The sequence below is a fragment of the Xenopus laevis genome, chromosome 3S (assembly GCF_017654675.1).
Source record: "Xenopus laevis strain J_2021 chromosome 3S, Xenopus_laevis_v10.1, whole genome shotgun sequence".
NCBI lineage: Eukaryota > Metazoa > Chordata > Amphibia > Anura > Pipidae > Xenopus > Xenopus laevis.
In genome coordinates, this window is record NC_054376.1 from 113,564,448 (window position 1) to 113,592,230 (window position 27,783).

General features: G+C 38.7%; 1 protein-coding gene across 1 annotated transcript; it reads left to right on the forward strand.

Annotated features, from left to right (window-relative positions):
- On the forward strand, nt 1-27,781 carry rars1.S (arginyl-tRNA synthetase 1 S homeolog). The gene is made up of 15 exons (XM_018256205.2): nt 1-158; nt 6,034-6,168; nt 10,240-10,428; nt 10,732-10,840; nt 11,702-11,802; nt 15,626-15,747; nt 17,575-17,695; nt 18,291-18,420; nt 19,492-19,596; nt 20,807-20,985; nt 22,451-22,560; nt 23,676-23,781; nt 24,200-24,372; nt 25,825-26,072; nt 27,593-27,781. The coding sequence occupies exons 1-15, from the start codon at nt 114-116 to the stop codon at nt 27,700-27,702; spliced, it is 1,983 nt and encodes a 660-aa protein (XP_018111694.1). The 5' UTR covers nt 1-113; the 3' UTR covers nt 27,703-27,781.
- The last annotated feature ends 2 nt before the right edge of the window (nt 27,782-27,783 follow it).

Consider the following 27,783-nt stretch of genomic DNA (forward strand, 5'->3'; position numbering starts at 1 on the left):
ACTTCCGGTTTTGGTGCTTTCCTCCTTGGTCCTGTGTGAGAGCTGGTATTGGCTTCCTGTTCCTAGAGCCCTCCTCTTCCCTCCTTGTCCCGGCGTGTGAGAGTGTGCAGAGAATGGAGCTGCCGGTTTGTTTCTATGAGGAGAGGCTGCGGGAGCAGGTCAGACCGTGACTCCTCCTTCTATAAGTAGTTTAACTATTCAGCAAATGCTCAGCTCAGATTGGTGTGAAATAAATGGTGTTGCAGTAATAAAGAGCAGCAATTGGAGCTTGTTATGTAGAGGGGCCAGTCAGTGGCAATGAACAACATCACAAAGAAACTTGGCAAGTTTGCTTCCCATTACATAATGCTTTGCTCTGGCCAGGCAGTGCCTCAGGGCAGCATTGAACTGTGTACCTGATGCTGGAAGAAATGAGTTTCATTGATTCCTATGGGGCAAGCCACATGGACAACACTTTTGTTCCCTAGATGTTAGCAATAGGAAACAATCTTCTATGTTTTTTACCCCAAGACATCAACTACATCTTGCCTTTTTATGATATATTATTATTATTTAAATCTTGTTTCCTTCAGTCTGGGAATTCATAATTATAGCAAGCAGGCAGGAGCCTTTTTGTGAACACTGTTATTAAGACAAGTCTTGTATCATCTCAGAATCTTGTTTGTGCACCAGAATGGGGGACCTGATGTCCATCCTCATGCACTGGCTACACATTTAAATTATATGCACTGAATCCACTATTTTGGATTCAGCCGAACCCCCAAATCCTTTGTGAAAGATTCGGCCGAATACCGAACCAAAAACCTATTTTGCATATGCAAAAACATTTTTTACTTCCTTGTTTTGTGACAAAAAGTGACGTGATTTCCCTCCCTGCCCCTAATTTGCATATGCAATTTCGGATTCGGTTCTGCCGAATCCGAATCCTGCTGAAAAAGGCCGAATCCCGAACCTTAATCCTGGAACGGGGGAATATGTGTAGAGCAGTGACATCTAGGAAGTGCTGAATGGAAAGTGAAAGTAATTGCTTGCCCCGCCTCTATGCCTAAGGCATAGAGAAGGGAAATATTTGATTGACAGCTGAGATTTTTAAATGCGTTTACAACAGCTATGAATGCTTTAAAAAAAAAAATTTGGATTTCATGTTTAATTTGAAAAGGACTTTTATTATACAGCTTTTTATTATTCCACTTTAAGACATTATCCTGAATCTGAAGGCAGACACAAAATCCACTTTCTCTAAAGTGCCCGATATTACTCATCTTTACTTATATTGTATAGTCTTGTCTGTGTCTGCTTTTAAAAACAGGCAATGTGCACGGACTGACTTTGCGGTAATCGAGCCGACTGTCTGATGGCTGAGCAGGCAACTGTCAGCTGATTTGGCATTGCATGCATGGTTAAATTGCTCTGATCTGTTCATCCACACAATGGATTAGAATGGAACAGTAACATCAAAAAATATATAATGCAGTGTTGCCCTGCACTGGTACAACTGGTGTGTTTGCTTCAGAAACGCTACTATTGTTTATATAAACAAGCTGCTGTGTAGCAATGGGGGCAGCCATTCAAAGGAGAAAAGGCTCAGGTTACACAGCAGATAAGCTCTGTAGAACATAATGGTGTTATCTGTTATCCACTATTTAACCTGTGCCATATAGACTTTTTTTCAATTTCCATCATTGCTACACAGCAGCTTGTTTATATGAACTATAGTAGTGTTTCTGAAGCAAACACATCAGTTTTACCAGTGCAGGGCAACACTACATGATATTTTCATTACTTTAAAGGACCAGTAGCATAAACATTTTTTTTAAAGAAATTCGTTAATATACGACAAAAAATAAACACCAACACATATTACACTTTAAAAACAAAAAGTCTTTATTATAATACTTACCAAATCTCCGCTTGCGCTCCTTTTCAGAAAAAACGATCGGGTGATCCATCGTGCGGCGCTCGATTTCTCTTCCCTGGCTTCCTTAGGCAGGGAGGAGTAATCGAACGTCGCATGATGGATCGTCGCCGTGTCGCCTTTTCTGCAAAGGAGCGCAAGCGGAGTTTCAGTAAGTCATTTCTAAATAAAGGCTTTGCTATTTTAAAGTTTGAAATGTGTTGGTGTTTTTTTTCGTAGTGTATTAACACATTTTTTTTAATTTTTTTTTTACTGGTTCTTTAAAACATTTTAATTTTTTTGGTGTTACTGTTCCCTTCTCAGTGAGCTAAACAAGGGTGCAATTGGCAATACAGACAGTAGAGGGAGCATGTTGGACAGAGAGGAGTGTTAGATTAGGTTTGAGTGTAAATAGTCACAGAATACTGAGGAATGCTGACTTATCAAACTTTGGTTTATATTTTATGAGCCGTCAATAATTAAGTACATAAACAGCTAAGCTTTTGTGGCCCATAGAATGCTGTCTAGTCTGCAGCATTTATCTAAAATAACTTCTTATTATCCATGTGTCCTTAAAGGAGAAAAGGAGTCCTTAAAGGAGAACTGAAGCCTAAATAATATGGCTAGTAATACTGTATTTATTTATTGGCCCTACTATATCAGTTCATGATCTAGCAACCCCATACCCAAGAAGCGTGTGATATGAGTCAGCAGAAATGAAGATGGGGAGCTACTAGGGCCATATTTAGGCACAAATGTTTAATGATAAAGGGCTGTAGGGACTTTAGGCTGTTGTAGAAGCTCAAAACGTAAGGGGTGACGTTTGTTGAGTTTAAGTTCTCCTTTAAAATGATTTCCTATCCTATTGTATGAACACATGCTAATGAGCAGATTCCTGTTTACATTATTGCAGAAGGGAAAGTATTTTCTGGAGATTTGTCGCCTGCAATAGTGTAGCTTTAAAGGAACAGTTCAGTGTAAAAATAAAAACTGGCTAAAAATATAGGCTGTGCAAAATAAAAAAAATTTCTAATATAGTTAGTTAGCCAAAAATGTAATGTATAAAGGCTGGAGTGACTGGATGTCTCCCATCGGTCCTGTTTTTAGAGGGACAGTCCCTCATTTGACAGCTCAATCTGCAGTACTTGCAAAAAAAAATTCCAGAAGCATGCTTTTAAGATAAAAAATAAAATTTTATTCCATCTTATAAAATATCAATAAAAACCCCCTCATGGAGCCTCAACCCACAGTCCCTTGTTTGTACTAGAAAGTCCCGTTTTTCTCTGCACTGAACAGCCAGAAAAAAAACAAAGTTTCTAACTTAATTGGCTTTTGGCAGAGAACCCAGAACAGCCACCGCTTCAGATAAGATACTTTTGTAACAATTTCGAGATAAGTAATTGTAACAATATAAGATAACAGGTCCCTTGGGAGAAGTTAGACTCACAGGTTAAAGGGCAATTCACCTTCATTAGCAAAACTGTAATAACTGGAAAAAAAACCACAGAAATATGTTTAAACTTTCATAACCTGGCAAATTTTGTAAAATTAACATGGTAATTAGGGGGTGTGGCCACAAAAATGAGCCTGGTCAAAAATTGCCACGCTAAGCGCGGCAACATTTCCAAAATGTTGGGAGGTATGTGATATATAACAGAACAGAACACTCTAACTCTGAGTTAGTTAGCGACTTGAAGGGGAGCCACACGGGACATAGCTGTTTAGTGAGTTTGTAATTGATCCTCAGCATTCAGCTCAGATTCAAAAGCAACAGTTATGACCCATGTGCCCCCCCCCCGAGTCATTGATTGGTTGCTGCCTGGTAACCAATCAGTGGAAATCAAGAGATCTGCTAAGCAGGAAGTAGTGTTCTGGCTATTATGTTACACATCCAGCCACTCCAGCCTTTATACATTACATTTTTTACCCCTGGGCAACCCCTGTGTGCCACGGCCCTTACGGACTGACTTTTATTAGTGTTTGTTCATGTTTATCATCTTTATTTGTTACTATTTTAATTCAGTGTATTTCTGTTTAGTGCTACAAATAAACAGAATTACTCAGGCATATTTGTTCCCTTCCCTGTAAATCATACACAATGCAGGGCTGTTATTTCCTTCGCTCAGGGTCACAGGGAGGCGGCACAGGCTCCTCCCTCCCTGGGAAAGTCCCATGATTAAATATGGTGTGGTTCCTCCTTTCATAACAAAACATAGTCATCTTACAGTAAAAAGTATTGCAATTATTGGAATTAGAAAGTGAAATTATTGTGAAACGATTTAAACAATCTGAATACCATTTATATGTAGCAGAACCAGTATACAGTAGAACCCCCAACTTTACGTTTTTTAGGGGACCAGAAAAAAATGGTGTAAAATCCAGGAAAATGTAAAATCAGGGAAATATATTAGGCATAATATAAAGTTGGGACCATAAAACAACAATGTAAATAAGGGAAAATGTCAAATCAGGGGATGTAAAATTGAGGTTTCACTGTAGCTTCTTTATAACCAGCTTTGAAAATGGAACTGGAACTCTCTAGAAACCTTTTGACTGACAAAGACAGTATAACTGCTTTATCTGGAATTAGGAATACATAAAAGAAATTCATTTTGAAATCATTATCTGCCCTGTAGATAACGTCTGCACAAAGGGGAAGTTCACGTGCACGTTCAGTATGTTGTAACACGGACTGGAATTGTCTTGCTGTAATTATTAACTTTTCGACTGACCAGTAAGTCAGAAATATTAAGTTGCCTTTATAGTACCAATTGGCACTGCAGACTTTCAAGCTCGTCCCATCAGCTGCTGCTCTGAAGGGGGGGGGGCAGGGGGGTAGCCCCTCAATTCAGGAACCACTATAAAAATTGGAACTTTAAAGGGATACTGTCATGGGAAAACATGTTTTTTTCAAAACGCATCAGCTAGTAGTGCTGCTCCAGCAGACTTCTACACTGAAATCCATTTCTCAAAAGAGCAAACAGATTTTTTTTATATTCAATTAGAAATTGAAATATTGTCAGTTTCCCAGCTGCCCCCAGTCATGTGACTTGTGCCAGCACTTAGGATGGAACTGCTTTCTGGCAGGCTGTTATTTCTCCTACTTAATGTAACTGAAACAGTCTCAGTGGGACTTGGTTTTTACTATTGAGTGCTGTTCTTAGATCTTTCAGGGAGCTGTTATCTTGTGTTAGGGAGCTGCCATCTCCTTACCTTCCCATTGTTCTGTTGTTAGGCTGCTGGGGGGGGGTGATATCACTCCAACTTGCAGTACAGCAGTAAAGAGTGACTGAAGTTTATCAGAGCACAAGTCACATGACTGGGGGCAGCTGGGAAATTGTCAATATGTCTAGCCCCATGTCAGATTTCAAAATTAAATATAAAAAAATCTGTTTGCTCTTTTGAAAAATGAATTTCGGTGCAGAATTCTGCTTTCCCTCCTAGTGATGAAGCCTTTCTTTGTCTTTTAAAGTGGACCTGTCACCCAGACACAAAAATCTGTATAAAAATAGTCCTTTTCAAATTAAACATGAAATTTAATTTTTATTTTTTATTAAAGCATTCATAGCTGTTGTAAACGCATTTAAAAATCTCAGATGTCAATCAAATATTGTCTGCCCCTCCTCTATGGCTTAGGCAGACAATTACTTTCACTTTTCATTCAGCACTTCCTAGATGTCACTGCTCTCCCCACATTCCCCCAGTTCTCTTTACCATTTAATTGTGTAGCCAGGACATGGGGATGGACATCAGGTCCCCTATTATGGTGCACAAAAAAGATTCTGAGATGATACAAGGCTTGTCTTAATAACAGTGTCCACAAAATGGCAACTGCCTGCTTGCTATAATTATGAATTCCCAGACTGAAGGAAACAAAATTCAAATAATTTATATAGTGTAATTAAAGTTCATTTTGCTTGACTTATGTAATAAAATAGGATTTTGAATAATCTGGGGTGACCGGTCCCCTTTAAGTCTGAAAATTATTATCTGATGCAACAACTGACATGTATTTCATTAGTGTCCAAAGTTTCTAAACACTCCCACTGATTTTTTTTTTTTTTGCACAACAGCATTACTTATTGTCCACAGTTTCACTTTCAACTTGTAACCGTTGCATATAACTTTTTGTACTTCAGGAGACAGAGATCAGATCCCTGGCAGCAGAGATAGAAAGACTGAAAAACTGTGGCTTTGAAAGCGAGACACCCAGCTTGGAGGGGCTGAGGGAAGAGAACGCCAAGCTCAAATATCGTCTGAACATTCTGCGTAAGGTAAAACATGTTTATTGGAAAGATGGAAATACAGTGGGTTTCTAGGGAAGCTTTACACAAACAGTTTTCTTCATTATCAGTTTACCCTTTCCAATACTTGTAATGTTTTAATGAGTTGCCTGTTTAACACATGAAAGTTTGGATAAAATAGATTTACATCTCTGTATATATTGCGTTGTATCCTGGGGTGGAAAGGGCTCTAATGCAAGAAAGTAATTGAAATCTTTTCATACACGGAATACTGTCTACTACTAATCATCTGTTATCAGCCACTATTAAGCTATGACTTAATGGAGTCCTCCGACTAAAAAATGTACAGTCAATATGTAATGCTAAGCAACCGATATACATTAAAAGGGTTGTTCAGATTTAAAGGAGTGGTTCACCTTTAAGGTAAGTTTTATAATGTTATAGAACGGCCAACTCTAAGCAACTTTTCAATTGGTTTTCATTATTTATATTTAAAGGACAAGGAAAGGCAAAAAAATAAAATCCCATTTTTACTTTCTTTAATGAAAAAGAAACCTATCTCCAATATACTTTAATTAAAAAATGTGTACCGTTTTTATAAGAAACCTGACTGTATGCAGTGAAATTCTCCCTTCATTTACTGCTGTGGATAGGAATTGTCAGACGGTCCCTAACTGCTGAGCAGGGAAACAATCATACTTATGAACAGCAGGGGGAGCCCCCGCCTTACTTCCCAGCCATGCAGAACTCAAGCAGCTTTGTTATGACAATCCCTAAGCAGCCCAGACCACTGAGCATGTGCACAGTCTTAGTCTTGCAAAGATGTATAACAAAGTTACAAGATGGTGACGCCCTGTAGCCAACTTTGAAAGCTTAAATCATTTGTTTGATTAGGCTTGTGGTGCAGTAAGTTCATGCTTATGTTTAGTATACAAAATACAGTATTTTGTAGCCTTATTCTATTTTACACTTTCCTTGTCCTTTAATAGTTTTCAAGTTATTTTCTTTTTTTTATAGTTTTTTGCAGCTTTCAAATGGACATCACTGACTCCCTTCTAAAAAAACAAATGCTCTGTAAGGCTACAGATTTATTGTTGTTGTTACTTTTTATTACTAATCCTTCTATTCTGGCCTCTCCTGTTCATATTCCAGTCTCTTATTCAAATCAATGCATGGTTGCTAGGGTAATGTGGACCCTAGTTACCAAATTGCTAAATATGCAAATTAAAGAGCTGCTGAATAAAAAGCTTAATAGCTCAAAAAACACAAATAATAAAAAATAAATTAAAACCAATTGCTTACTCTTCACATCATACTAAAAGTTATCTCAAAGGTGAACAACCCCTTTAAATTGACTTTTAGTATGATGTAGAGAGTGATATTCTGAGACAACTTGCAATTGGTTTTAATTTTTTATTTGTGGTTTTTGAGTTATTTAGCTTTTTATTCAGCAGCTCTCCAGTTTGCACTTTCAGCAATCTGGTTGCTAGGGTCCAAATTACCCTAGCGACCATGTATTGATTCGAATAACAGACTGGATTGTGAATAGGAGAGGCCTGAATAGAAAGATGGGTATGTAAAAGTAGCAATAACTTTAACATTGTACAGAGAAGTTGTTTTTAGATGGGGTCAGTGACCCCCATTTGAAAGCTGGAAACAGAAGAAGAAGGCAAATAATTAAAAAAAAAAAAAACTTAAAAAGTTGCTTAGAATTAGCCATTTTATAACATACTTAAAATTAACTTAAAGGTGAACCACCCTTCATTTGGATGCAGTCCCTGTTAGGGAGCCGTGTTCTACATTCTCTGCGTTCCCGCCTCTGACTTCTGAAACAACATTGTAAACCAGCTGATTAAAGCTGAAAGATCTAAAGGAGAACTGACTCTTGTTACATAGAAATAAATACTGCTTTCCTTAGCAATTCATTTGCAATAAAGTATAATACACTGTACTGTTATACTGTAGCATTTTGCAGTTATATCATCACAATGCGTTTTTATGTTCGATGATGTCTCACACACTGACATTTAAAATATCCATTTAAATATTTGTGTGCATCTATTTATGGTAAATATTGCAGCTTTCTACTCTGTTCTTTATTTGGTGTTTAAAGATTGGCAGCATATGCACTATGCCTTAAAGGAGAACTAAATCCTAAAAATGTATCTGGCCAAAAATGCCATATTTTATATAGTGAACTTACTGCACCAGCCTAAAGTTTCAGCTTGTCAATAGCAGCAATGATCCAGGACTTCAAACTTGTCACAGGGGGTCACCATCTTGGAAAGTGTCTGTGACAGTCACATGCTCAGTGGGCTCTGATTGGCTGTTGAGAAGCTAAGCTTAGGGCTCGTCACTAATTATCCAGCAGAAAATGAGCTTCCCTGGCTGTAATATAAACTGATGCTACAGGTTTGCTGATTATTAAATTCTGATGCTAATTGCACTGGTTTCTGTGCTGCCATGTAGTAATTATCTGTATTAATTACTAATCAGCCTTATATTGTGACATTTCTATTCTATGTGTACTGTATTTTTTGAGTCAGTCCTTAAAGGGGTGGTTCACCTTTGAGTTAACTTTTAGTATGTTGTAGAATGACCAATTCTAAGCAACTTTTCAATTGGTCATGATTATTTTTTTTTTTATATATATAGTTTTTTAATTATTTGCAGTTTACTTCGTCCGGCAGAGATCGGTCGTTTGGACAGGTTTGATTTTGTCCCGACCGTCCCGCCGGAGCCCATTGCGCTCCCATCGTAAACCGATCGTTCGGCGGCTGAACGTTCAGATTACCCCCGATATTGCCATGCCCGTTAGTGGCATATCGGGGAAAGAACGGCTTGTTTGGCGATGTCGCGAAACGAGTGGATCTTTGCGTCTATGGCCACCTTAAGGCTACAAATGTATTGCTACTTTTTAATACTCCTCTGTATATTCAGACCTCTCATATTCCTTTTTCAGTCTCATATTCAAATTAATTAGCACCTTAGCAACCAGATTGCTTAAACTGCAAACTAGAGAGCTAAATAACTCAAAAACCGCGTATAATTGCAAATAGTCTCAAAATATTCCTCTCTACAACATACAAAAAGTTAATTCAAGGTGAGCAACCCCTTTAAGCTCAGTAAGTGACAGCAGCACAGAGCATGTGCAGTGAATCAGCAGAAAAGAAGATGGGGAGCTACTGGGGCATCATTGGAGACACAGATCTTTATTGCAAAAGGGCTGTGGTTGACTTGGGCTGGTACAGAAGCACAAAACATTATGTACAACATTTCTACCTACTTTTTTAGACAGTAGGGATACTGTCGTGGGAAAACATGTTTTTTTCAAAACGGATCAGTTAATAGTGCTGCTCCAGCAGACTTCTGCACTGAAATCCATTTCTCAAAAGACCAAACAGATTTTTTTATATTCAGTTTTGAAACCTGACATGGGGCTAGATATATTGTCAGTTTCCCAGCTGCCGCTAGTCATGTGACTTGTTTTCTGATAAACTTCAGTCACTCTTTACTGCTGTACTGCAAGTTGGAGTGATATCCCTTTCCTCCCCAGCAGCCTAACAAAAGAACAATGGGAAGGTAACCAGATAGCTGCTCCCTAACACAAGATAACAGCTGCCTGGAAGATCTAAGAACAGCACTCAATAGTAAAAGCCAAGTCCCACTGAGACTGGCCGGTAAAAATGGCGATTGATCCCAATGTTATTAATAGGGAAAAAAGGCAAATATATAGGAAGGCCGGTATTTTTTTCAAGAAAAGGTGGCAACCCTAAGGAGAAATAACAGCCTGCCAGAAAGTAGTTCAATCCTAAAGTGCAGGCACAAGTCACATGAATGGGGCAGCTGGGAAACTGACAATATGTCTAGCCCCATGTCAGATTTCAAAATTGAATATTAAAAAAATCTGTTTGCTCTTTTGAGAATTGGATTTCAGTGCAGAAGTCTGCTGGAGTAGCACTATTAACTGATGTGTTTTGGAAAACAGTGACATTATCCCTTTAAAGCTTTACTTTTCCTTTAATTGGGAGTTGGACATATATTGGGATAATCATATGTATATATAGCAATCTCATGACTATGTAAGGGTACTCATTGCAGAGTCTTCTGGAAGAAAAGAAGAAATCATCAAAAAGCATGATAAACATCAATGCCCAGCTCCAGGAGGTGTTTGGAACCGCTATCAGAGCTGCCTATCCTGAACTGCAGAATGCACCTTTGGCAGTCACACCAAGCCAGCAGCCAAAATTTGGAGATTATCAGTGCAACAGTGCTATGGGTATAACTCAGGTAAACATTACATTACAGTATATGTCAGCCAAGTACTCTTTGTTTTGTTCTTGTCTGCATCAATATGAACCTTGAGACTTCTTCTATATGTCCAGACATTAGGGTCTCAAGATAATTGCCGCAAATAGCTATTGACAAATGATTGTTTTTTTACACCATTATATATCAACAGTCATGTACTTTTATAGTCTGCTGTAAATATATTAGAAAAATATACTTCTTACTGAATGATGTCGTTTACCCAGAAGAAAGCCTTTGGTCTTTGCAAACCCATCAAAATATTCTTTAAAATATCTGTTCCAGATGCTCAAAGCAATGAATCAAAAAGTGAGTCCCAGAGAAATTGCCGACAAAATTGTTAAAAACATTCCCACCAATGAATTGGTAGAAAAAGTGGACATTGCTGGTCCAGGTAAGTCCCGTATTATGTAGGAATGTAGGAAAGTAATAGAATCCAGGGAGCTTTCCAATGGGCAAAGCTGTAGTATTTTTACTTACTAAAACTGTGGATGGGGGTGACTTTTGTTATATGCAGAATCCAAAATTCCTAATGGCGATGAAAAAAAGATTGGATTCCTGCTTGGAAAGGATGTGTTATACCAAGAGATCTAGACACAGACAAGAGATCCTCTGTACTTGCCGATTATCAATATATTGAGGATATTAAGACATTTTGAACATGAAGCTATTAAAAAATCGCCGGCGGGATGGCACTTGGAATGCTCCGTTTCCGAAGTCATCCGATGTTGCCTCACGAGGAAACTTCAGGCGACTTCGGAAAACAAAGCACTTTGAGTGCCATCCCGCCGGTCGATTTTTATTCTAGCCGGCGGGAAGGCAGTTCGGGGAGATTAGTCGCCCCAAAGAGGAGGAGATTTGTCGCCGGGCAACTAATCTCCCCGAATCTGCCCTTAAAGCTCCCTTTAGATCATTTCTAGTCTGAGTTTGTTTCAGTTGAAGGAGTCTTATCAGCCCTTCCCCAGGAAAACAATAGGGGGTGGGTGCATTCACATAGAAAAATATAAGCATTCTGTACCCTCATTAGGAGAGTAATGAGAGGTAAAAAGTCAGGATTTGAACTTGCTTAGTGACGTGCATCTAGTTGACATCTCTACCAGTGTTTACGAAGTTACGGGATTTATTTTAAAATAACTTTGCTTCCCAGTACACATCTAGCCAGTACCACCACATCTTGTGTGATGTTCTATTAATAAAATATAATGTATTACTGCTATCACATTATTATACCCACATAATAATCATGTCTTTTCAGGTTTTATCAATGTGCATCTGCATAAAGATTTCACATCAAAACAGCTCTCCAAACTGCTTGTGAATGGGGTCCAGCCCCCGGTGATTGAGGAAAAGAAAAGGGTATGCTATTAACCTGTTATGTGTATATATATATATATATATATATATATATATATATATATATATATATATATATATATATATATATATATATATATATATATATATATATATATTTCTACACTTCCGCTTCATATAAATGTAGCGTGCCATTAAGTAGTTAATCTGTGTGCATGCTTTTTACAAATACAGCATCTCTGATTGGCTTGGTAAATCCATCCAGCAAAAACAATGCATTCTCAACTTGAAAGTCACAGAAGGCGTGAGCTGCAATACAATGTTCAGGGAGGATTTTAAAGCCAGCTATTCAATGGCAGAGAGATTGAGAACTCTTTGTCTTTGAAGTCTATCTTCTTGTTTTTCTTGTTGGACTGCATTCCCATGTTCTTCCCCAGAAAACTCTTATCAAACCAGATGGATCATGGTGGATAATATTTGGCAGCAAATGGATGGAACGTGCTGTTTGCTTTGGGAGGTTAAGGTTAGAAAAAGTGTGCTGTGCATACTGCAGATGCTTGCAACACGACTAAAGGAAATGATAAGGAAAAAATGAAGATAAAGGAAAAATAAAAGCATCATCACTGGGGGGGGGGGTACCCAGTTGTTGGGCATCCCCCAGTTAATTTAGTTGCTTCCCTGTCCCTCCTCTTTTAAAGGGGACCTGTCACCCAGACACAAAAATCTGTATAATAAAACTCCTTTTCAAATTAAATATGAAATCCAATTTCTATTTTTTATTAAAGCATTCATAGTTGTTGTAAGCTCATCTAAAAATCTCAGCTGTCAATCAAATATTGTCTGCCACTCCTCTATACCCTGGGCATAGAGGCGGGACAGACAATGACTTTCACTTTCCATTCAGCACTTCCTACATGTCACTGATCTCCCCACATTCCCCCATACTCTTCACCATTTAATTGTGTAGCCAGGGCATGGGGATGGACATCAGGTCCCCCATTCTGGTGCACAAACAAGATTCTGAGATGATACAAGACTTGTCTTAATAACAGTGTCCACAAAATGGCTCCTGCCTGCTTGTTATAATTATGAATTCCCAGACTGAAGGAAACAAGATTCAAATAATTTATACAGTGTAATTAAAGTTCATTTTGCTTGACTAATGTGATAAATTAGGATTTTGAATAATTTTTTTGGGTGACGGGTCCCCTTTAAAAAAAAAAACAAAACAGCCCGGGGTACTGCTTGCAGATTTGTTTTTCCTTAATTTATACATGTTTAGAGAACCTTTCAGATTTGGGAAATGACGGACCACAACATTTTGACTCATTTATTCCTTGCAAATATGTTCATGGAAAGAAACATTATAAGTTTCTCAAAACCTTCAATGTACCTGCATTGTATTGGGTACAAACCTAAACATTTATTAAGCCGAACAGCTGAAAATGCGGAAGTGCCGCAAAGCCGAACTCCCAAAGCGACGAAAACAGCCGGAATTTAAGTCCTGAAGCGGCGAAAAGACCCGAAATCACAAAAGGAGGCAAAGTTGAAGTCCTGAAGCCACAAGTTCAATACTACTGAACACCAATTTGTGTTTTTAGTATTTTTTTAATCCCCTGGCCACCAATTTATTATTTTAATATTCTATAGGCCCCTGCCACTAATGTTTTTTTTCTTTTTTTAAATATTTTTTGGGGCCCCAAGTTTTTTTTTTAACTTGTAAGGAGGGCCCTGGTGCTGATGTTTTTTTTTACTTGTAAGGGGGGCCCTGGCGCCAATGTTTTCTAAAAAAAATATTTTTTTGGGGCCCCAATTTTTTTAACTTGTAAGGGGGGCCCTGTCACAATGTTTTTTAAAAAAATATTCTATTGGGGTCCCAATTTTTTTTACTTGTAAGAGGGGCTCTGGCACCAATGCTTTTTTTTTTTTTTAAAAAACATTTTTATAGCTTTTTTTAACGTGTGTGTGTGGGGGGGTTACTTTTTTAGCGCTGAAGTCTGTGTGGTCTTTTAACTGTTATGTGGAGTGGGCGGGGCTTGGGCGCCAGGGTCGGTGGGGCGCAGGGGACCCCAAAAATGTTGTTGTACAGGCCCCCGTGATTTCTAATGGCGGCCCTGGGTACAGCCATCACTTTCACTTTCTATTTTGCACTTATGTGACCTGTATGTCACTGCCCTCCTCACATTCCTCCTCCCTCCTCACAGTTTACAATTGTGTAGCCTGGGCGTGGGCATTATTTCAGCTCATTCAAGAACCTACTAGGAATAACTCTCTTTTGGAGCTTGTTAAAGGAGAACTCAGCGTTGCAATAGTTAGGAGAAACATGGTGCCCCAGAATAGTTAGTAGATAACTCACCAAATAGTAAATGTGTTCTGGGTGCCCCAGACCCCCAGCTTTAGGGAGCTGTGCAGCAAAGGATAAGAAGAAGCAGGGCCGATCGGCACACAAACAGATCCACAGGAACAGAGAAGATTAGTTAACAAAATATATTTTTATTTATACAAAGTTAAAAAATGTATATCATCTCCATCCACCCTACGCGTTTCACACCCACTCAGGACACTTAGTCCTGGGCTCAGGAGAACTCAACCCCCCACTAATAAAAACCCCTACCCTGTTCCCTACATAGTCCCCCTTCCTGCTTCTCCCCCCCCCCAGATAGGTGATAACACCTATAAGTGCCCCTAATCTTGGTGTTATTTGGAGCGCTTTGGGATGATACAAATCTTGCAATAATAATAGTTTCAACATAATGGCACCTGCTTGTTTGTTGTCATTGTGCACCTCAAAAGAAAAATGGAGACATTATTTTAAAACAGTAGAACCCCATTTTATGTTTTTCATGGGACTGGAAAATAAATAGTGTAAAATTAGGGAAATGTGCTAAAGCTACTTATTCTACAAGCACAGGAGTCAGTTTTACTGTGAAATACAATATTAACTGTGTTAATGTAGAAGGGCAAGTATTGTAGCATTAATGTTACACAAAGGGGGGCATGTGACAAAATATGCATCTGTTAGTAGGGGTGCACCGAATCCACTATTTTGGATTTGGCCGAAATATATGGCCTAATACAGAACGGAATCTGAATCCTGATTTGCATTTGAAAATTAGGGGTGGGAAGGGGAAAACATTTTTTAGTTCCTTGTTTTGTGACAAAAAGTCACGCGATTTCCCTCCCCACCTCTAATTTGCATATGCAAATTAGGATTTGGTTAGGCCGTGCAGAATGATTCGACCGAATCCTGCTGAAAAAGGCGAAATCCTGAACCGAATGCTGGATTCGGTGCATCCCTATACATTAGTATTACCTCTTAATTTCACTTATATTAACATTCACAGAAGACAAACAGACCTTTTTTGGAACATTAGGACAACATTTTGGTGTAAAATCAGGGAAAAGCACCCATCAAAATGCATAAAAGTTGGTAGGACCACAAAAAAAATTGGTGTAAAATGCTGGAAATTTTAAGTTTCACTGTAATTTAATTGTGTGAGCTTATTCGGCTTGACTAACACAATAGAATTGGATTTGGAATTATTTTGTGACAAATCCCCTTTGAAACAGTGCAACATATAACAGTTAAAAGTCCTTCCTATATAACATTTTGGCACAAACGTGTCCTCTTTGAAGCAATTCTATTCTTATAAATGATAGGGATCATGTCAGTGTCATAAAAACAGAACTTGGACAGAACAATGTCATATGGTAACATGATTCTTCCTTCAGGAGCTGAAATTCAAAGGATGGCTGCTAGTTTCTGCCTCCTCTGTTGATAAGTATTGCCTTTTATGGAAATAATGATCTGATGCTATTTGTTCAGCTACATACCTAACTAAACGTTTTATTTTTTATATTGAAGGTTGTGGTGGACTTTTCTTCTCCAAACATTGCCAAAGAAATGCATGTCGGCCATCTACGATCTACCATTATTGGTGAAAGTATATGTCGCCTGTTTGAGTTTGTGGGCCATGATGTACTGAGGTAATATTCTCAACTATTTTCTCAACAATTCTACCATAGACCTACATAACACCCATAACAATAGCTGCATTTCTCTGAACAGGCTATAAGACAACACAGATAATTTTCTCTGGATTCCTGTTTTGAAAAGTGTCATTTATAGCCCTTTTTGGCTGATCACACCACTAATGAAATGGTTTCAGATAAACGGAGACGCCATATGTAGGCACTACAGCAGATCTTTCTGCAGACACTGATACAATACAATAATACTGATTTACAGTTTATGATTGAAGGGAGATTGACCCTAAGGGCAGACTTAAAGGAACTGTAACACTAAAAAAAAAATGCATTAAAAAATCCATTCTACTCACACTAATAAATCTACCCTGCATAAAGTTTATTAATATCAATGCTTTATTAAAACAATACTGTTAGAAAACTCTACTTCCTGTCTACTGGAAAATGACGATAGGGCGACTCACTCTGCAGCTCTGCTCGCCACATCTTCTCCCTAACCGGACTCCTGCCAAAACCGGAAGTTATAAGCGATGCAGCTGGGGCATGCCAGTTTCCCAGTTCCTAGAATAATTAGTCTCTTTTAAAATCTGATAATGTCCAGTTTCTTGTTGCGACAGCTTCGCTAATGTCTCTTTACATAACTGATATGCTCTTACTGTAACAATGCCTGGGTGGAGCAAGGTCCGGAGCAGAGTGACCTCCTTGTGAAGTTTGTAAGTGGCGAGAGTGCAGCAGCCAGTGGGGTCGCCGTAGCACCGCATGCAGCGAGTCATATTGTTGCCCTCGTTGTGCACAGATTTGAGTGCAATGTCCTTCCCGTTACGCAAAGTTCTCTTGTGGACAAGTTTAATGAATCCAGAGCCCACATACTGGAGGCCAGTTACATAGGTGATATCCTCGCAGCCTAAAGCCCCTGTCCGACCCATTATCTCCCTGGGCGACATCTCATCGACCCTTCCTGGGGGGATGCCATCATCCCCCGACTTCCACAGAAGAGAAGTGAGCAAAAGGAGCAGATCTCCGCGACTCTCCAGGATTTCCCTGTGCAGCTCGACCTCCCACTGGGATCTCAGAAAGGATTTGTACCTCCCATTGTGGTTCGTTGGTTCGGTGCGGGGGAAGAGCAGAGAGAGCACAGCCAGCACAGTGACTGCAGCTCCGCACAGGATAATGGTGCCCTTCATCATTGCCAACCTTTCTCTCCTCTGCCCTTTACTGTAAATGAACTAACTAGCTGAGGAATGCCGGCCCTTGTTTGGATAGTGGAATTGGATAATGCAGGGATCCCCAACCTTTTGAACCCATGAGCAACATTCAGAAGTAAAAGGAGATGGGGGAGCAACACTATCATGAAAAATGTTCTTGGGATGCCAAATAAGTGCTGTGATTGGCCATTTGGTAGCCCCTATGTGGATTGTCAACCTACATGTATGTATGTATGTTTTGTAAGGCACTTCTCCGGCATTTCTCAGTCAATTAGTTTATCTCTGCTCCATGTTGCTGCACTCAGGCCAAACCTGTACCTGTCTGTGCAGCTACAAGGAACTGCGGATGAGAGCAGATCTGAGAAAATGAATGATCTGCCATGTGTGACTCCGCCCTTAGGCTAGGTCATTTTCTCTGCTGACATCTATACTTCAGCTGAGAGAAGCCGATCTGCTGCCTTCTGCACCTGGTATGTGTTTGTGCACTGACAGGCATGGGATCAACCTGCTATCGCACACACAGCAGATGAGAAAAAGCATGTTTTCCCATTTTCATGTGCCATTAACCAAAGACATATTTTGGGTTTTCATTTTAATGAAATCTTGACACTTTTATTTATAGACTGAACCACTTAGGCGACTGGGGAACTCAATTTGGAATGTTGATCGCTCATCTCCAGGATAAATTTCCAGATTATTTGACCATCTCGCCACCCATAGGAGATCTCCAGTCTTTTTATAAGGTATAGACATCTTTAGCAAACATGGGGGGAGGGTGGAGGCAACACAAACTAACACCAATGAGCACAGTTGTGTCTTCTAAATGCCTTTCTTGAATTTTGTTAATGATTATGCAGTTTAGCAAATACCATGGCAACAACTGCTTCAACCCTGAAACAAATCCCAGATCACATATCCGCCTTTACAGAGGGATTTACTTTTGCTGCCCCTTTCTTTTAAACATCAGTTTTCTTATATAACAACACTGTTTGCTCTTGACACCTGATTAACGTCTATCCCCTTTTACTGTTTTCTACCCAGGGGCTTCTCTCCTAGCTTACCCACTCTCCAGTACAATAGGCAAGGGTGCAAAGACTATTGCAAATTCTCCAATTGTTTTGGAGAGCTGTTTATCGCTTGCCTCGCTTCTAAGCTGCTGCTATGGGCATAAACCATTTATATTTCTATATAGAAACTGTGCCCTGCGCCTAACATAAATTTATTTGTCTGTGTCTTATTTATTTATTTAGCAAGTTGGATTGGAACAAGTTATTTGATTATTAGAAGATTAATAGTAATGCTCTAAATTTCATTTTATGTTCATCTCCTAAACTGTAGGAATCAAAAAAGAGATTTGACGAAGACGAAGAATTTAAGAAGAGAGCTTATCAATGTGTGGTTCAGCTACAGAATAAAACTCCTGATATCATCCAGGCCTGGAACCTGATCTGTGAGGTCTCCCGCAGAGGTGAATTTTGCAGACTAGTACCCCTTCTTCTGACCCCTGCTACTTAAATCTCAAGATTTTATTTTTATTATGTAATATTTTTGTTATACATAAAGTGTAATCATGTCCCCTCTCAAGTGTCATTTTTGCAGAGAAAACAACCCCAAACCGTGACGGTCTACCTTCATAATTTAAGTCTTCCAACCTTCTAACCATTTTAGTTGCACGTCTCTGCACTAACCTTGCATTTATCAACATTGCACCTCATTTTCCAGTTTGCTGCTCAGTTTCACAACTAAGACAAATCGCTCTGCAAAGTGGCAGCATCCTGCATGGAACCTATAGTTCTGCACAATTTAGTATCATCTGCAAAAATAGAAACAGTACTTTCAATGCCCACCTCCAGGTCATTAATAAACAAGTTGAAAAGCAAGGGACCTAGTACAGAGCCCTGCGGTACTCCACTAACAACACTGGTCCAATTAGAAAATGTTCCATTTACCACCACTCTGTATCTTTTAGCCAGTTCTCTATCCAGGTACAAATACTATGTTCCAGGCCAACATTCCTTAATTTAACCAGTAACCTTCTGTGTGGCACTGTATCAAATGCTTTAGCAAAGTCTAAGTAAATCACATCCACTGCCATCCCAGAATCAAGGTCCCTGCTTACCATCTCATAAAAAGAAATTAAGTTAGTCTGGCAAGATCTATTATGCATTCTAGTTGGGGAGAACAATACAGTTTTTGCATGCAAATCTCTCTGATATGTACTATGTTGTTTGGGATCTCATGCATGCACACGCATGCACTCATGGATTTAGTACAAAGCTGATCCAGGGATTGGCCTGATTTCCATTTTTGCTCCAGGAAGGAGCACCCCATCTGGTGCAAATTGGAACAGTTGCAGTGAGCTTTATACCTTTCACTGAATCAACTGGAAGTTAGGTAGGTAGGTAGCGTCAGGTTAAACTTAATGGGCATCATCTTATTTGCTTTGTGAAGATCACTGTTTGAAACATTGTGTTATTTGTTAACAGAGCATGTCCTGGTTTCATTTTAATTTAAAATGCATTTATTCCTTTCCTCTAAGAGTTTCAGAAAATTTATGACAACCTGGATATCTCCATCATCGACCGCGGAGAATCATTCTACCAGGACCGAATGATTGGCGTTGTTAAGGAGTTTGAAGAAAAAGGTGACGATGTGTTTCTCTGAAAGACAACTTTGTATTATGATAATGGTATTCTGTTGAAGACTGTAAAGGAGAACTAAACCCTAAAAATGAATAGGGCTAAAAATATTATGTTTTATATACTGACCTTACTGCACCAGCCTAAAGTTTCAGCTTGTCAATACCAACCAATCATTTGGCCTGCAGAAAACACGTTCTGCATATGAATGGCCTGCGGGAAACCAAAACATTTTAGTACCTGATTTTCAGTCTATGTGATAACTGGACATAGTTTGCTGTATGAGAATTTGTCAGAATATTATATGTTGACACAATAACGTATTGCACCAGCCTAAAGTTTCAGCTTGTCAATAGCAGCAATGATCCAGGACTTCAAACTTGTCACAGGGGGTCACCATCTTGGAAAGTGTCTGCGACACTCACATGCTCATTGGGCTCTGAGCAGCTGTTGAGAAGCTAAGCTTAGGGCTCGTCACTAATTATCAAGAAGTTTGTCTGTAATATAAGCTGATGCTACAGGGCTGATTATTAAATTCTGATGCTAATTGCACTGGTGTCTGTGCTGCCATGTAGTAATTATCTGTATTAATTACTAATCAGCCTTATATTGTGACCTTTCTATTCTATGTGTACTGTATATTGTGAGTGGGTCCCTAAGCTCAGTAAGTGACAGCAGCACAGAGCATGTGCAGTGAATCAGCAGAAAAGATGGGGAGCTACTGGGGCATCTTTGGAGACACAGATCTTTTAGTGCTGGTACAGAAGCCCAAAACATAATGTACAACATTTCTACCTACTTCTTTAGTTAAGCTTTAGTTCTCCTTTAATATGCAATGAAAGTTGTTCAGATTTCAAATATATAGAAAAGGGTGTAAAAATGGCATGAAAAGGTAGATGTGATGCCATTAACATGGAATTTTAACAAAGATGTTTACGTTTTCTTCTCTGCTATTTTTATTTATTATACTTCAAACCCTTCCATCTTTGTACATTTGTCAATCAATGCACCATGTTTGTACTTGAATGCAAGATTTTCTTTTATCCAACATGTTTTTCTCTTTAACTTTTGTTTAAGGAAAAACAAACTGCGAACAACTACAGGTTTTAAAGTCGATTTGCATTAAGTAGATCACTTGCTGGAAATCAGCATAGTACAGCCATTAAAAAAATTGCTTCTTTGCGCTAATTTTTTTTTTTTAAAATCTCTCAACAGGTTTAGTTCAGGTTGATGAAGGCAGAAAGGTTGTGTTTCCACCGGGATGCTCCATACCTTTAACAATTGTAAAATCTGATGGGGGCTTCACCTATGACACATCAGACTTAGCGGCCTTAAAGCAAAGACTTCAGGAGGAAAAAGCTGATATGCTTATCTATGTTATTGACAGTGGACAGGTAATACGTCTATATTTTTACAAATTATAGTCATGAATTTGAAATCAAGCTATTTTACATGAATGGTGGGCTACTCAATAAAGCACTATTTTCTCTTTATAATCTTAGATAATGGTCTATACTGATGATCAAAGGAAAACTATTACCCCAAAATGAATATCTAAGCAACACATAGTTTATATCATATCAAAGGGGTGGTTCACCTTTAAGTTAACTTTTAGTATGTTGACATAATGAGCAATTCTACGCAACTTTTCAATTGGTCTTCGTTATTTATTTTGTATAGTTTTTCCAGCTTTCAAATGGGGGTCACTGACCCCCATCTCAAAACAAATGCTCTGTAAGGCTACAAATGTATTGTTATTGATACTTTTTATTACTCCTCTTTCTATTCAGGCCTCTCCTATTCATATTCCAGTCTCTTATTCAAATCAATGCATGGTTGCTAGGGGGGTTTGGACCCTAGCAGCAAGTTTGCTGAAATTGCAAACTGGAGAGCTGCTGAATAAAAAGCTAAAAACTATAATAATTAATAAAAATGGTAACTAATTGCAAATTGTCTCAGAATATCTCTCTGCATCATACTAATCAGAATATATGTAAATATTGCCCTTTTACATCTCTTGCCTTGAACCACCATTTTATAATATTCTCTGTGCTGACCAGAAATACTGCAGCTCTAACTGTAACAGGAAGAAGTGTTGGAGCAAAAGACAGAACTCTGATTTGCAGATCCACCTATTATAGATACTTCTTCTTATAGATACTTCTTCCACTGCAACAGAAGAAGAAAATCTGGTCTATATCAGAATCTTAAAGGAGAACTAAAGCTTAACTAAAGAAGTAGCTAGAAATGCTGTACGTTATGTTTTGGGTATTCTGTACCAGCGCAAGGCAACCACAGCCCTTTAGCAGTAAAGATCTGTGTCTCCAAAGATGCCCCTGTAGCGCCCCATCTTCTTTTCTGCTGATTCACTGCACATGCTCTGTCCTGCTGTCACTTACTGAGCTTAGGGAGCCACTCACAATATACAGTACACATAGAATAGAAATGTCACAATATAAGGCTGATTAGTAATTAATACAGATAATTACTACATGGCAGCACAGAAACCAGTGCAATTAGCATCAGAATTTAATAATCAGCCCTGTAGCATCAGTTTATATTACAGGGGAAGCTCATTTTCTGCTGGATAATTAGTGACGAGCCCTAAGCTTAGCTTCTCAACAGCTGCTCAGAGCCCACTGAGCATGTGAGTGTCACAGACACTTTCCAAGATGGCGACCCCCTGTGACAAGTTTGAAGTCCTGGATCATTGCTGCTATTGACAAGCTGAAACTTTAGGCTGGTGCAATACGTTATTGTGTCAACATATAATATTCTGACAAATTCTCATACAGCAAACTATGTCCAGTTATCACATAGACTGAAAATCAGGTACTAAAATGTTTTGGTTTCCCGCAGGCCATTCATATGCAGAACGTGTTTTCTGCAGGCCAAATGATTGGTTGGTATGATCCCAAAGTGACTAGAGTTGAACACGCTGGCTTCGGTGTGGTCCTTGGAGAAGACAAGTGAGTAAGATACATGAAAGGGATACTGTCATGGGAAAAAAAAGTTTTTTCACATCAGTTAATAGTGCTGCTCCAGTAGAAATCTGCACTGAAATCCGTTTTTCAAAAGAGCACAGATTTTTTTATATTTAATTTTGAAATCGCACATGTGGCTAGACATATTATTTGTTTCCCAGGTGCCCCCAGTCATGTGACTTGTGCTCTGATGAACTTCAGTCACTGAGATGGCGCCTACACACCAATATTACAACTAACAAATAACATACTTATTGGTTCAGGAATAAAATTCGGGAATACAATTTTATAGGCTGCCTTTTGAATTAAACCGATTAATCCATTAGACAAAATATTGTGTTCTATTAACAATAGAGTTGTGGTTTACCTTTAAGTTAACTTTTAGTATGTTATAGAGTGACCAATTCTAACCAACTTTTCAATTGGTCTTCATTATTTATATATATATTTATATTTTTTTTTAATTATTTGCCTTTTGCTTTTGACTCTTCCCAGCTTATAAGTGGGGTTCACTGACCCCATCTAAAATGTAAATGCTCTATAAGCATTTAGACTGTAAGCCCTACGGGGTAGGGTCCTCGAGCCTTTTGTTTCCTTGACACTGAGCACTTAATCTGCATTGTAATTATATTTTATATTTTTGTGAATTGTATTCTAATAATGCACTTATTGTTACTTTTTATTCCAATGACCCCTTGTTTGTTACTTCTAATTTATTGTTTTGTTGTACAGTGCTTTGCCCTCAAGGAGCGCTTTACAAATAAAAATATACATACATACATACATAAGGTTACAAATGTAATGTAATGACCCTTTTAATCATCTTTATATTCAGGCCCTATTCATATTCCAGCCTCTTATTTAAATCAACGCATGGTTGCTAGGGTAATGGTGACCCTAGCAACTAGATTGTTGGAACTGCAAACTGCTTAATAAAAAGCTAAATAACTCAAAAACCACAAATAATAATAAATGAAAACCTATAGCAAATTGTCTCAGAATATCACTCTCTACATCATACTAAAAGTTGACTCATAGGTGAACAAGCCCTTTAAGTTTATTTTCTTGTAACCTTTAATATGAAAAAATGTGTTTTCTAGGAAGAAATTTAAGACCAGATCCGGTGACACCGTGCGCTTAATCGATTTGCTGGAGGAAGGGCTCAAGCGGTCAATGGATAAGCTTAAGGATAAAGGAAGGGATACGGTAAGCTGTAGTATTAGCTAAAGTAACACTGCCAGGCCCACACCGGCAATATAGATTCTGCCGAATGCCGTAGACAGTCTCTATTTAGTGGGTCTGTTTGGTCCTCTGTGTATTTGAAATGCCAGGATCTATTTTGAATCTCTGTCCAGACCTGGAGAATGAGGCTGTGGAAGCAGGGGAACAGCAGCCACAGTGTTTATAGTACAAGATACCAAAGTAACAAATACTATAAGCTTGAAGCTAAAGAGAGAGGGGCAAAAGCAATATTTTGCAGTGGAATTGGCAGCAACCCAGAAAATGCCATAGATCAATATTTTAACAAGTAGGTAAGCAGTAAAATACCTAAATTATTGCTCCACCAGGAGACATTTGAATTCTAGTTCTAAACAAACCTTTATTTTTATTTTTTTTTGTCAAGGTTTTAACTCCTGAAGAATTACTAGCTGCTCAACGGTCTGTTGCCTTTGGCTGCATAAAGTATGCCGACTTATCTCATAATAGAATGAATGATTACATCTTCTCGTTTGACAAGATGTTGGACGATCGAGGAAATACAGCCGCGTACCTTCTTTACGCCTACACCAGAATAAGGTATCTGCTTCATGGAAAGGATCACGCAAACCTTATTTTGTGCTTGTACACTTTAATTACGCACTCTAGCGCCCGCACTGGCACCATATTCAAGACTTCAATGTAGGGCACCTTAAAGGGGGTCTGTCACCCTAAGAAATAATTCCAATCAAAATATACTTTACTTACACTATATTGGGGAACTATCGTGAAAATGAAAATTTAAAATTAGCTTCGGCAGACTGAAATAAAAAAACTTTCTAAATACAATCAGTTAAAAATTCTGTACTGTTTCTGAAATAATCAAGTTTATCTTCACTATTCTTTTCTAGGCATTTGTTTCTCTTTATTCTGTCTTCATTCAGGAGTTGGGTGTCAGATATTCATTGACAGTTAGATTCAATATATCTTATGGGGGGACTTCTTTTGCCTAGAAGATGTATTAGAGCTCACGCTATTAAAATAACTGCCTTTTGCACAAATCCTGCACGTAGAGAGACAGGATTTCTGATCCTGTCTCTCTACATGCAGGATTTGTGCAAAAGGTAGTTCAATTACTTATTTTTTAAATTTTTTCCATAATCTAAGTTTAAAGTTGAATGTCCCTGTCTCTGGTGTTTGAGTCTGGCAGCTCAGTAATTCAGGTGCAGACTCTAAACTGTTACAATTTTGCAACATTGAGGTGAAACATCTTTCAGCAGTATCTCTGGAGTATTAGTAACTATTGTATCAATTCTAACAGCTGCCTGTAATGGGACAAAGATAAGAAATGTATCAACTAAATGTATCAATTTAGAACAGTTTACAGGGTCGGCGACCCCCCCTCCCAGAGCTGCTTTAGAAGTTGAAACATGACACTTTACTCTTCAGTATTAGAAAAAAAACGGTTACACATAGAAAATAGAAAGTGATTTCTAAAAAGTCTTACCGTATATACTCGAGTATAAGCCGTCCCGAGTATAAACCGAGGTACCTAATTTTACCTCCAAAAACTGGGAAAGCTTATTGACTCGAGAAGCCTAGGGTGAGAAATGCTTCTGGTTCTGGTTTCAATCAAAAAATTGAGGGTTTCTGCTCCCATTGGAGGTGCCGGCGTCTCGTTTTTGGATGCCGGCGACCATTCTTGGATGCCGGCGAATATTCTTGGACGCCGGCGTCTATTCTTAGACGCCGGCGACCGTTTTTGCGATTGACCCGAGTATAAGCCGAGGTAGAGTTTTTCATCATATTTTGGGGGCTGAAAAACTCAGCTTATACTAGAGTATATACGGTAATTTTCGGGTGAACTATCCGAAATCAACTAGTTGTTTGAAGGTATACAACCCCATTGAGAAAGTTAGGGCAGCCTGATCCATCAAACCAAACATGAACCAGTGTTTCAGTGGAAGTAACTGTACAAGGTTCACTTTCCCTGGGACAAGAAAGCATTTTGTATAAATGAACATCTAATATATTTCTATTTCCCAATTCTAGGTCCATAGCGAGGCTGGCCAATATCAGCGACGACGACTTGCACAAAGCTGCCAAAGAAACCGAGGTCACTCTAGAGCACGAAAAGGAGTGGAAACTAAGCAAATGCATTTTAAGGTTTCCGGAGATACTGCAGAAGATCCTGGAGGACCTCCTACTGCACACTCTGTGTGACTACCTCTATGAACTGGCCACCACCTTCACTGAGTTCTATGATAACTGTTACTGTGTGGAAAAGGACAGACAGACGGGTAAGTGAAATCCATTTGGTAACCGTTCAAGACGCACAGCAGTGAACTAGAATCAGACAAGGTATGGGATCCGTTATCTGGAAACCCATTATCCAGAAAGCTCTGAGTTATGGAAAGGCCTTCTCATATAGACTCCATTTTATCCAAAATAATCCAGATTTTTAAAAATGATTTCCTTTTTCTGTGTAATAATAAAACAGTAGCTTGTACTTGATCCCAACTAAGATATAATTAATCCTTATTGGAAGCAGAACCAGCCTATTGGGTTTATTTGATGTCTACATTATTTATATTTATCAAGGGTCGAATTTCAAAATTGAAAAAACTTCGAAATTAGAATTCAAAAAGACCAGCCGAAATGAAGTTGAAGTTTGTTTGTTTTTTGGAAAAGGGTCCTTATTCGGCCAAATTCGAATCGAAGGAATAGCACATTCGATCAAATTCGTATTGAAGTTTTCCCCAAAAAAACCGTTGATTTTTCAAAGTCTACCAATAGACTCCAAATAGGTTCTAGGAGGTCCCCCATAGGCGAAAAGCAGGTTTTAGGGCTTAAGCACATGGGCAGATTCGGGGAGATTTAGTCGCCCCTGCGACTAATCGCCTCTTCTTCGGGGTGATAATCTCCCCGAACTGTCTTGCGGCTGCAAAAATGAGAGAACGCCATAGCCAATGCACATCGCGGCGCTTCGATTTCCGAAGTTGCGTCGTGAGGCAAAATTGTTTAAAATTACGTTTTTGCACCATTTTTATGTCGTTTGAAAGACAAATTCATAAAAGTGTCTGTAAACTGTCTTTCTTGCATTAAAATATGAGTCATAATTTAGGTGGATTTCTGTTTGTGAATATGGAGAAAATCTTTTACACCAGTTTACCATCACTTTTACTCCAGAAATGGGCTCTCTCCATTTTTGTGAATTCCCCCGATATGTATTTTGTTTTTGCATAATGATTGAAGAAGTCATAAAAACTGGATAGACAAGCTGTGCAAAATGAAAAATCTTTCTAATATAGATAGTTAGCCAAAAATGTAATGTATAAAGGCTGGAGTGACTGGATGTCTAACATAATAGCCAGAACACTACTTCCTGCTTTGCAGCTCTCTGATTGGTTACCAGGCAGTAACCAATCAGTGACTTGAGGGGGGCACACGGGTCATATCTGTTGCTTTTGAATGTGAGCTGAATGCTGAGGATCAATTGCAAACTCAATGAACAGTTATGGCCCCCCTTCAAGTCACTGACTAACGCAGAGTTAGAGAGCTGAAAAGCAGGAAGTAGTGTTCCGGCTATTATGTTAGACATCCAGTCACTCCAGCCTTTATACATTACATATTTGGCTAACTAACTATATTAAAAACATTTTTTATTTTGCACAGTCTATCTATTTACACAGTTTTTATTTTTACACTGAACTGTTCCTTTAAGGCTTAACTACAACAGAACTACTCAGGAAGGTTTATTTTCCTTTTTAACGTGACTCTGCATGTAGGACTAAAACCTGAATTTGCTTTATTTTTGCAGGTCAGATCATTAAGGTGAACATGAGCCGGCTGTTGCTTTGTGATGCCGCCGCCGCTGTTATGGCCAAAGGTTTTGATATTCTGGGCCTCAAACCTGTACAGAAGATGTAATTCAGGGCCCACGCACCTCGATGTTACACAATCTTACTCTTCTAATACTCCACAGACAAATAAAGAGATTTACTGAAAACC

Coding starts and splice junctions, on each gene's coding strand:
- rars1.S (XM_018256205.2), top strand. CDS start 114: ATGGAGCTGCCGGTTTGTTTCTATGAGGAGAGGCTGCGGGAGCAG. Junction 17,696..18,290: donor ATCTCCAGTCTTTTTATAAG/GTATAGACATCT, acceptor CCTAAACTGTAG/GAATCAAAAAAGAGATTTGA. Junction 22,561..23,675: donor GTGGTCCTTGGAGAAGACAA/GTGAGTAAGATA, acceptor TGTGTTTTCTAG/GAAGAAATTTAAGACCAGAT.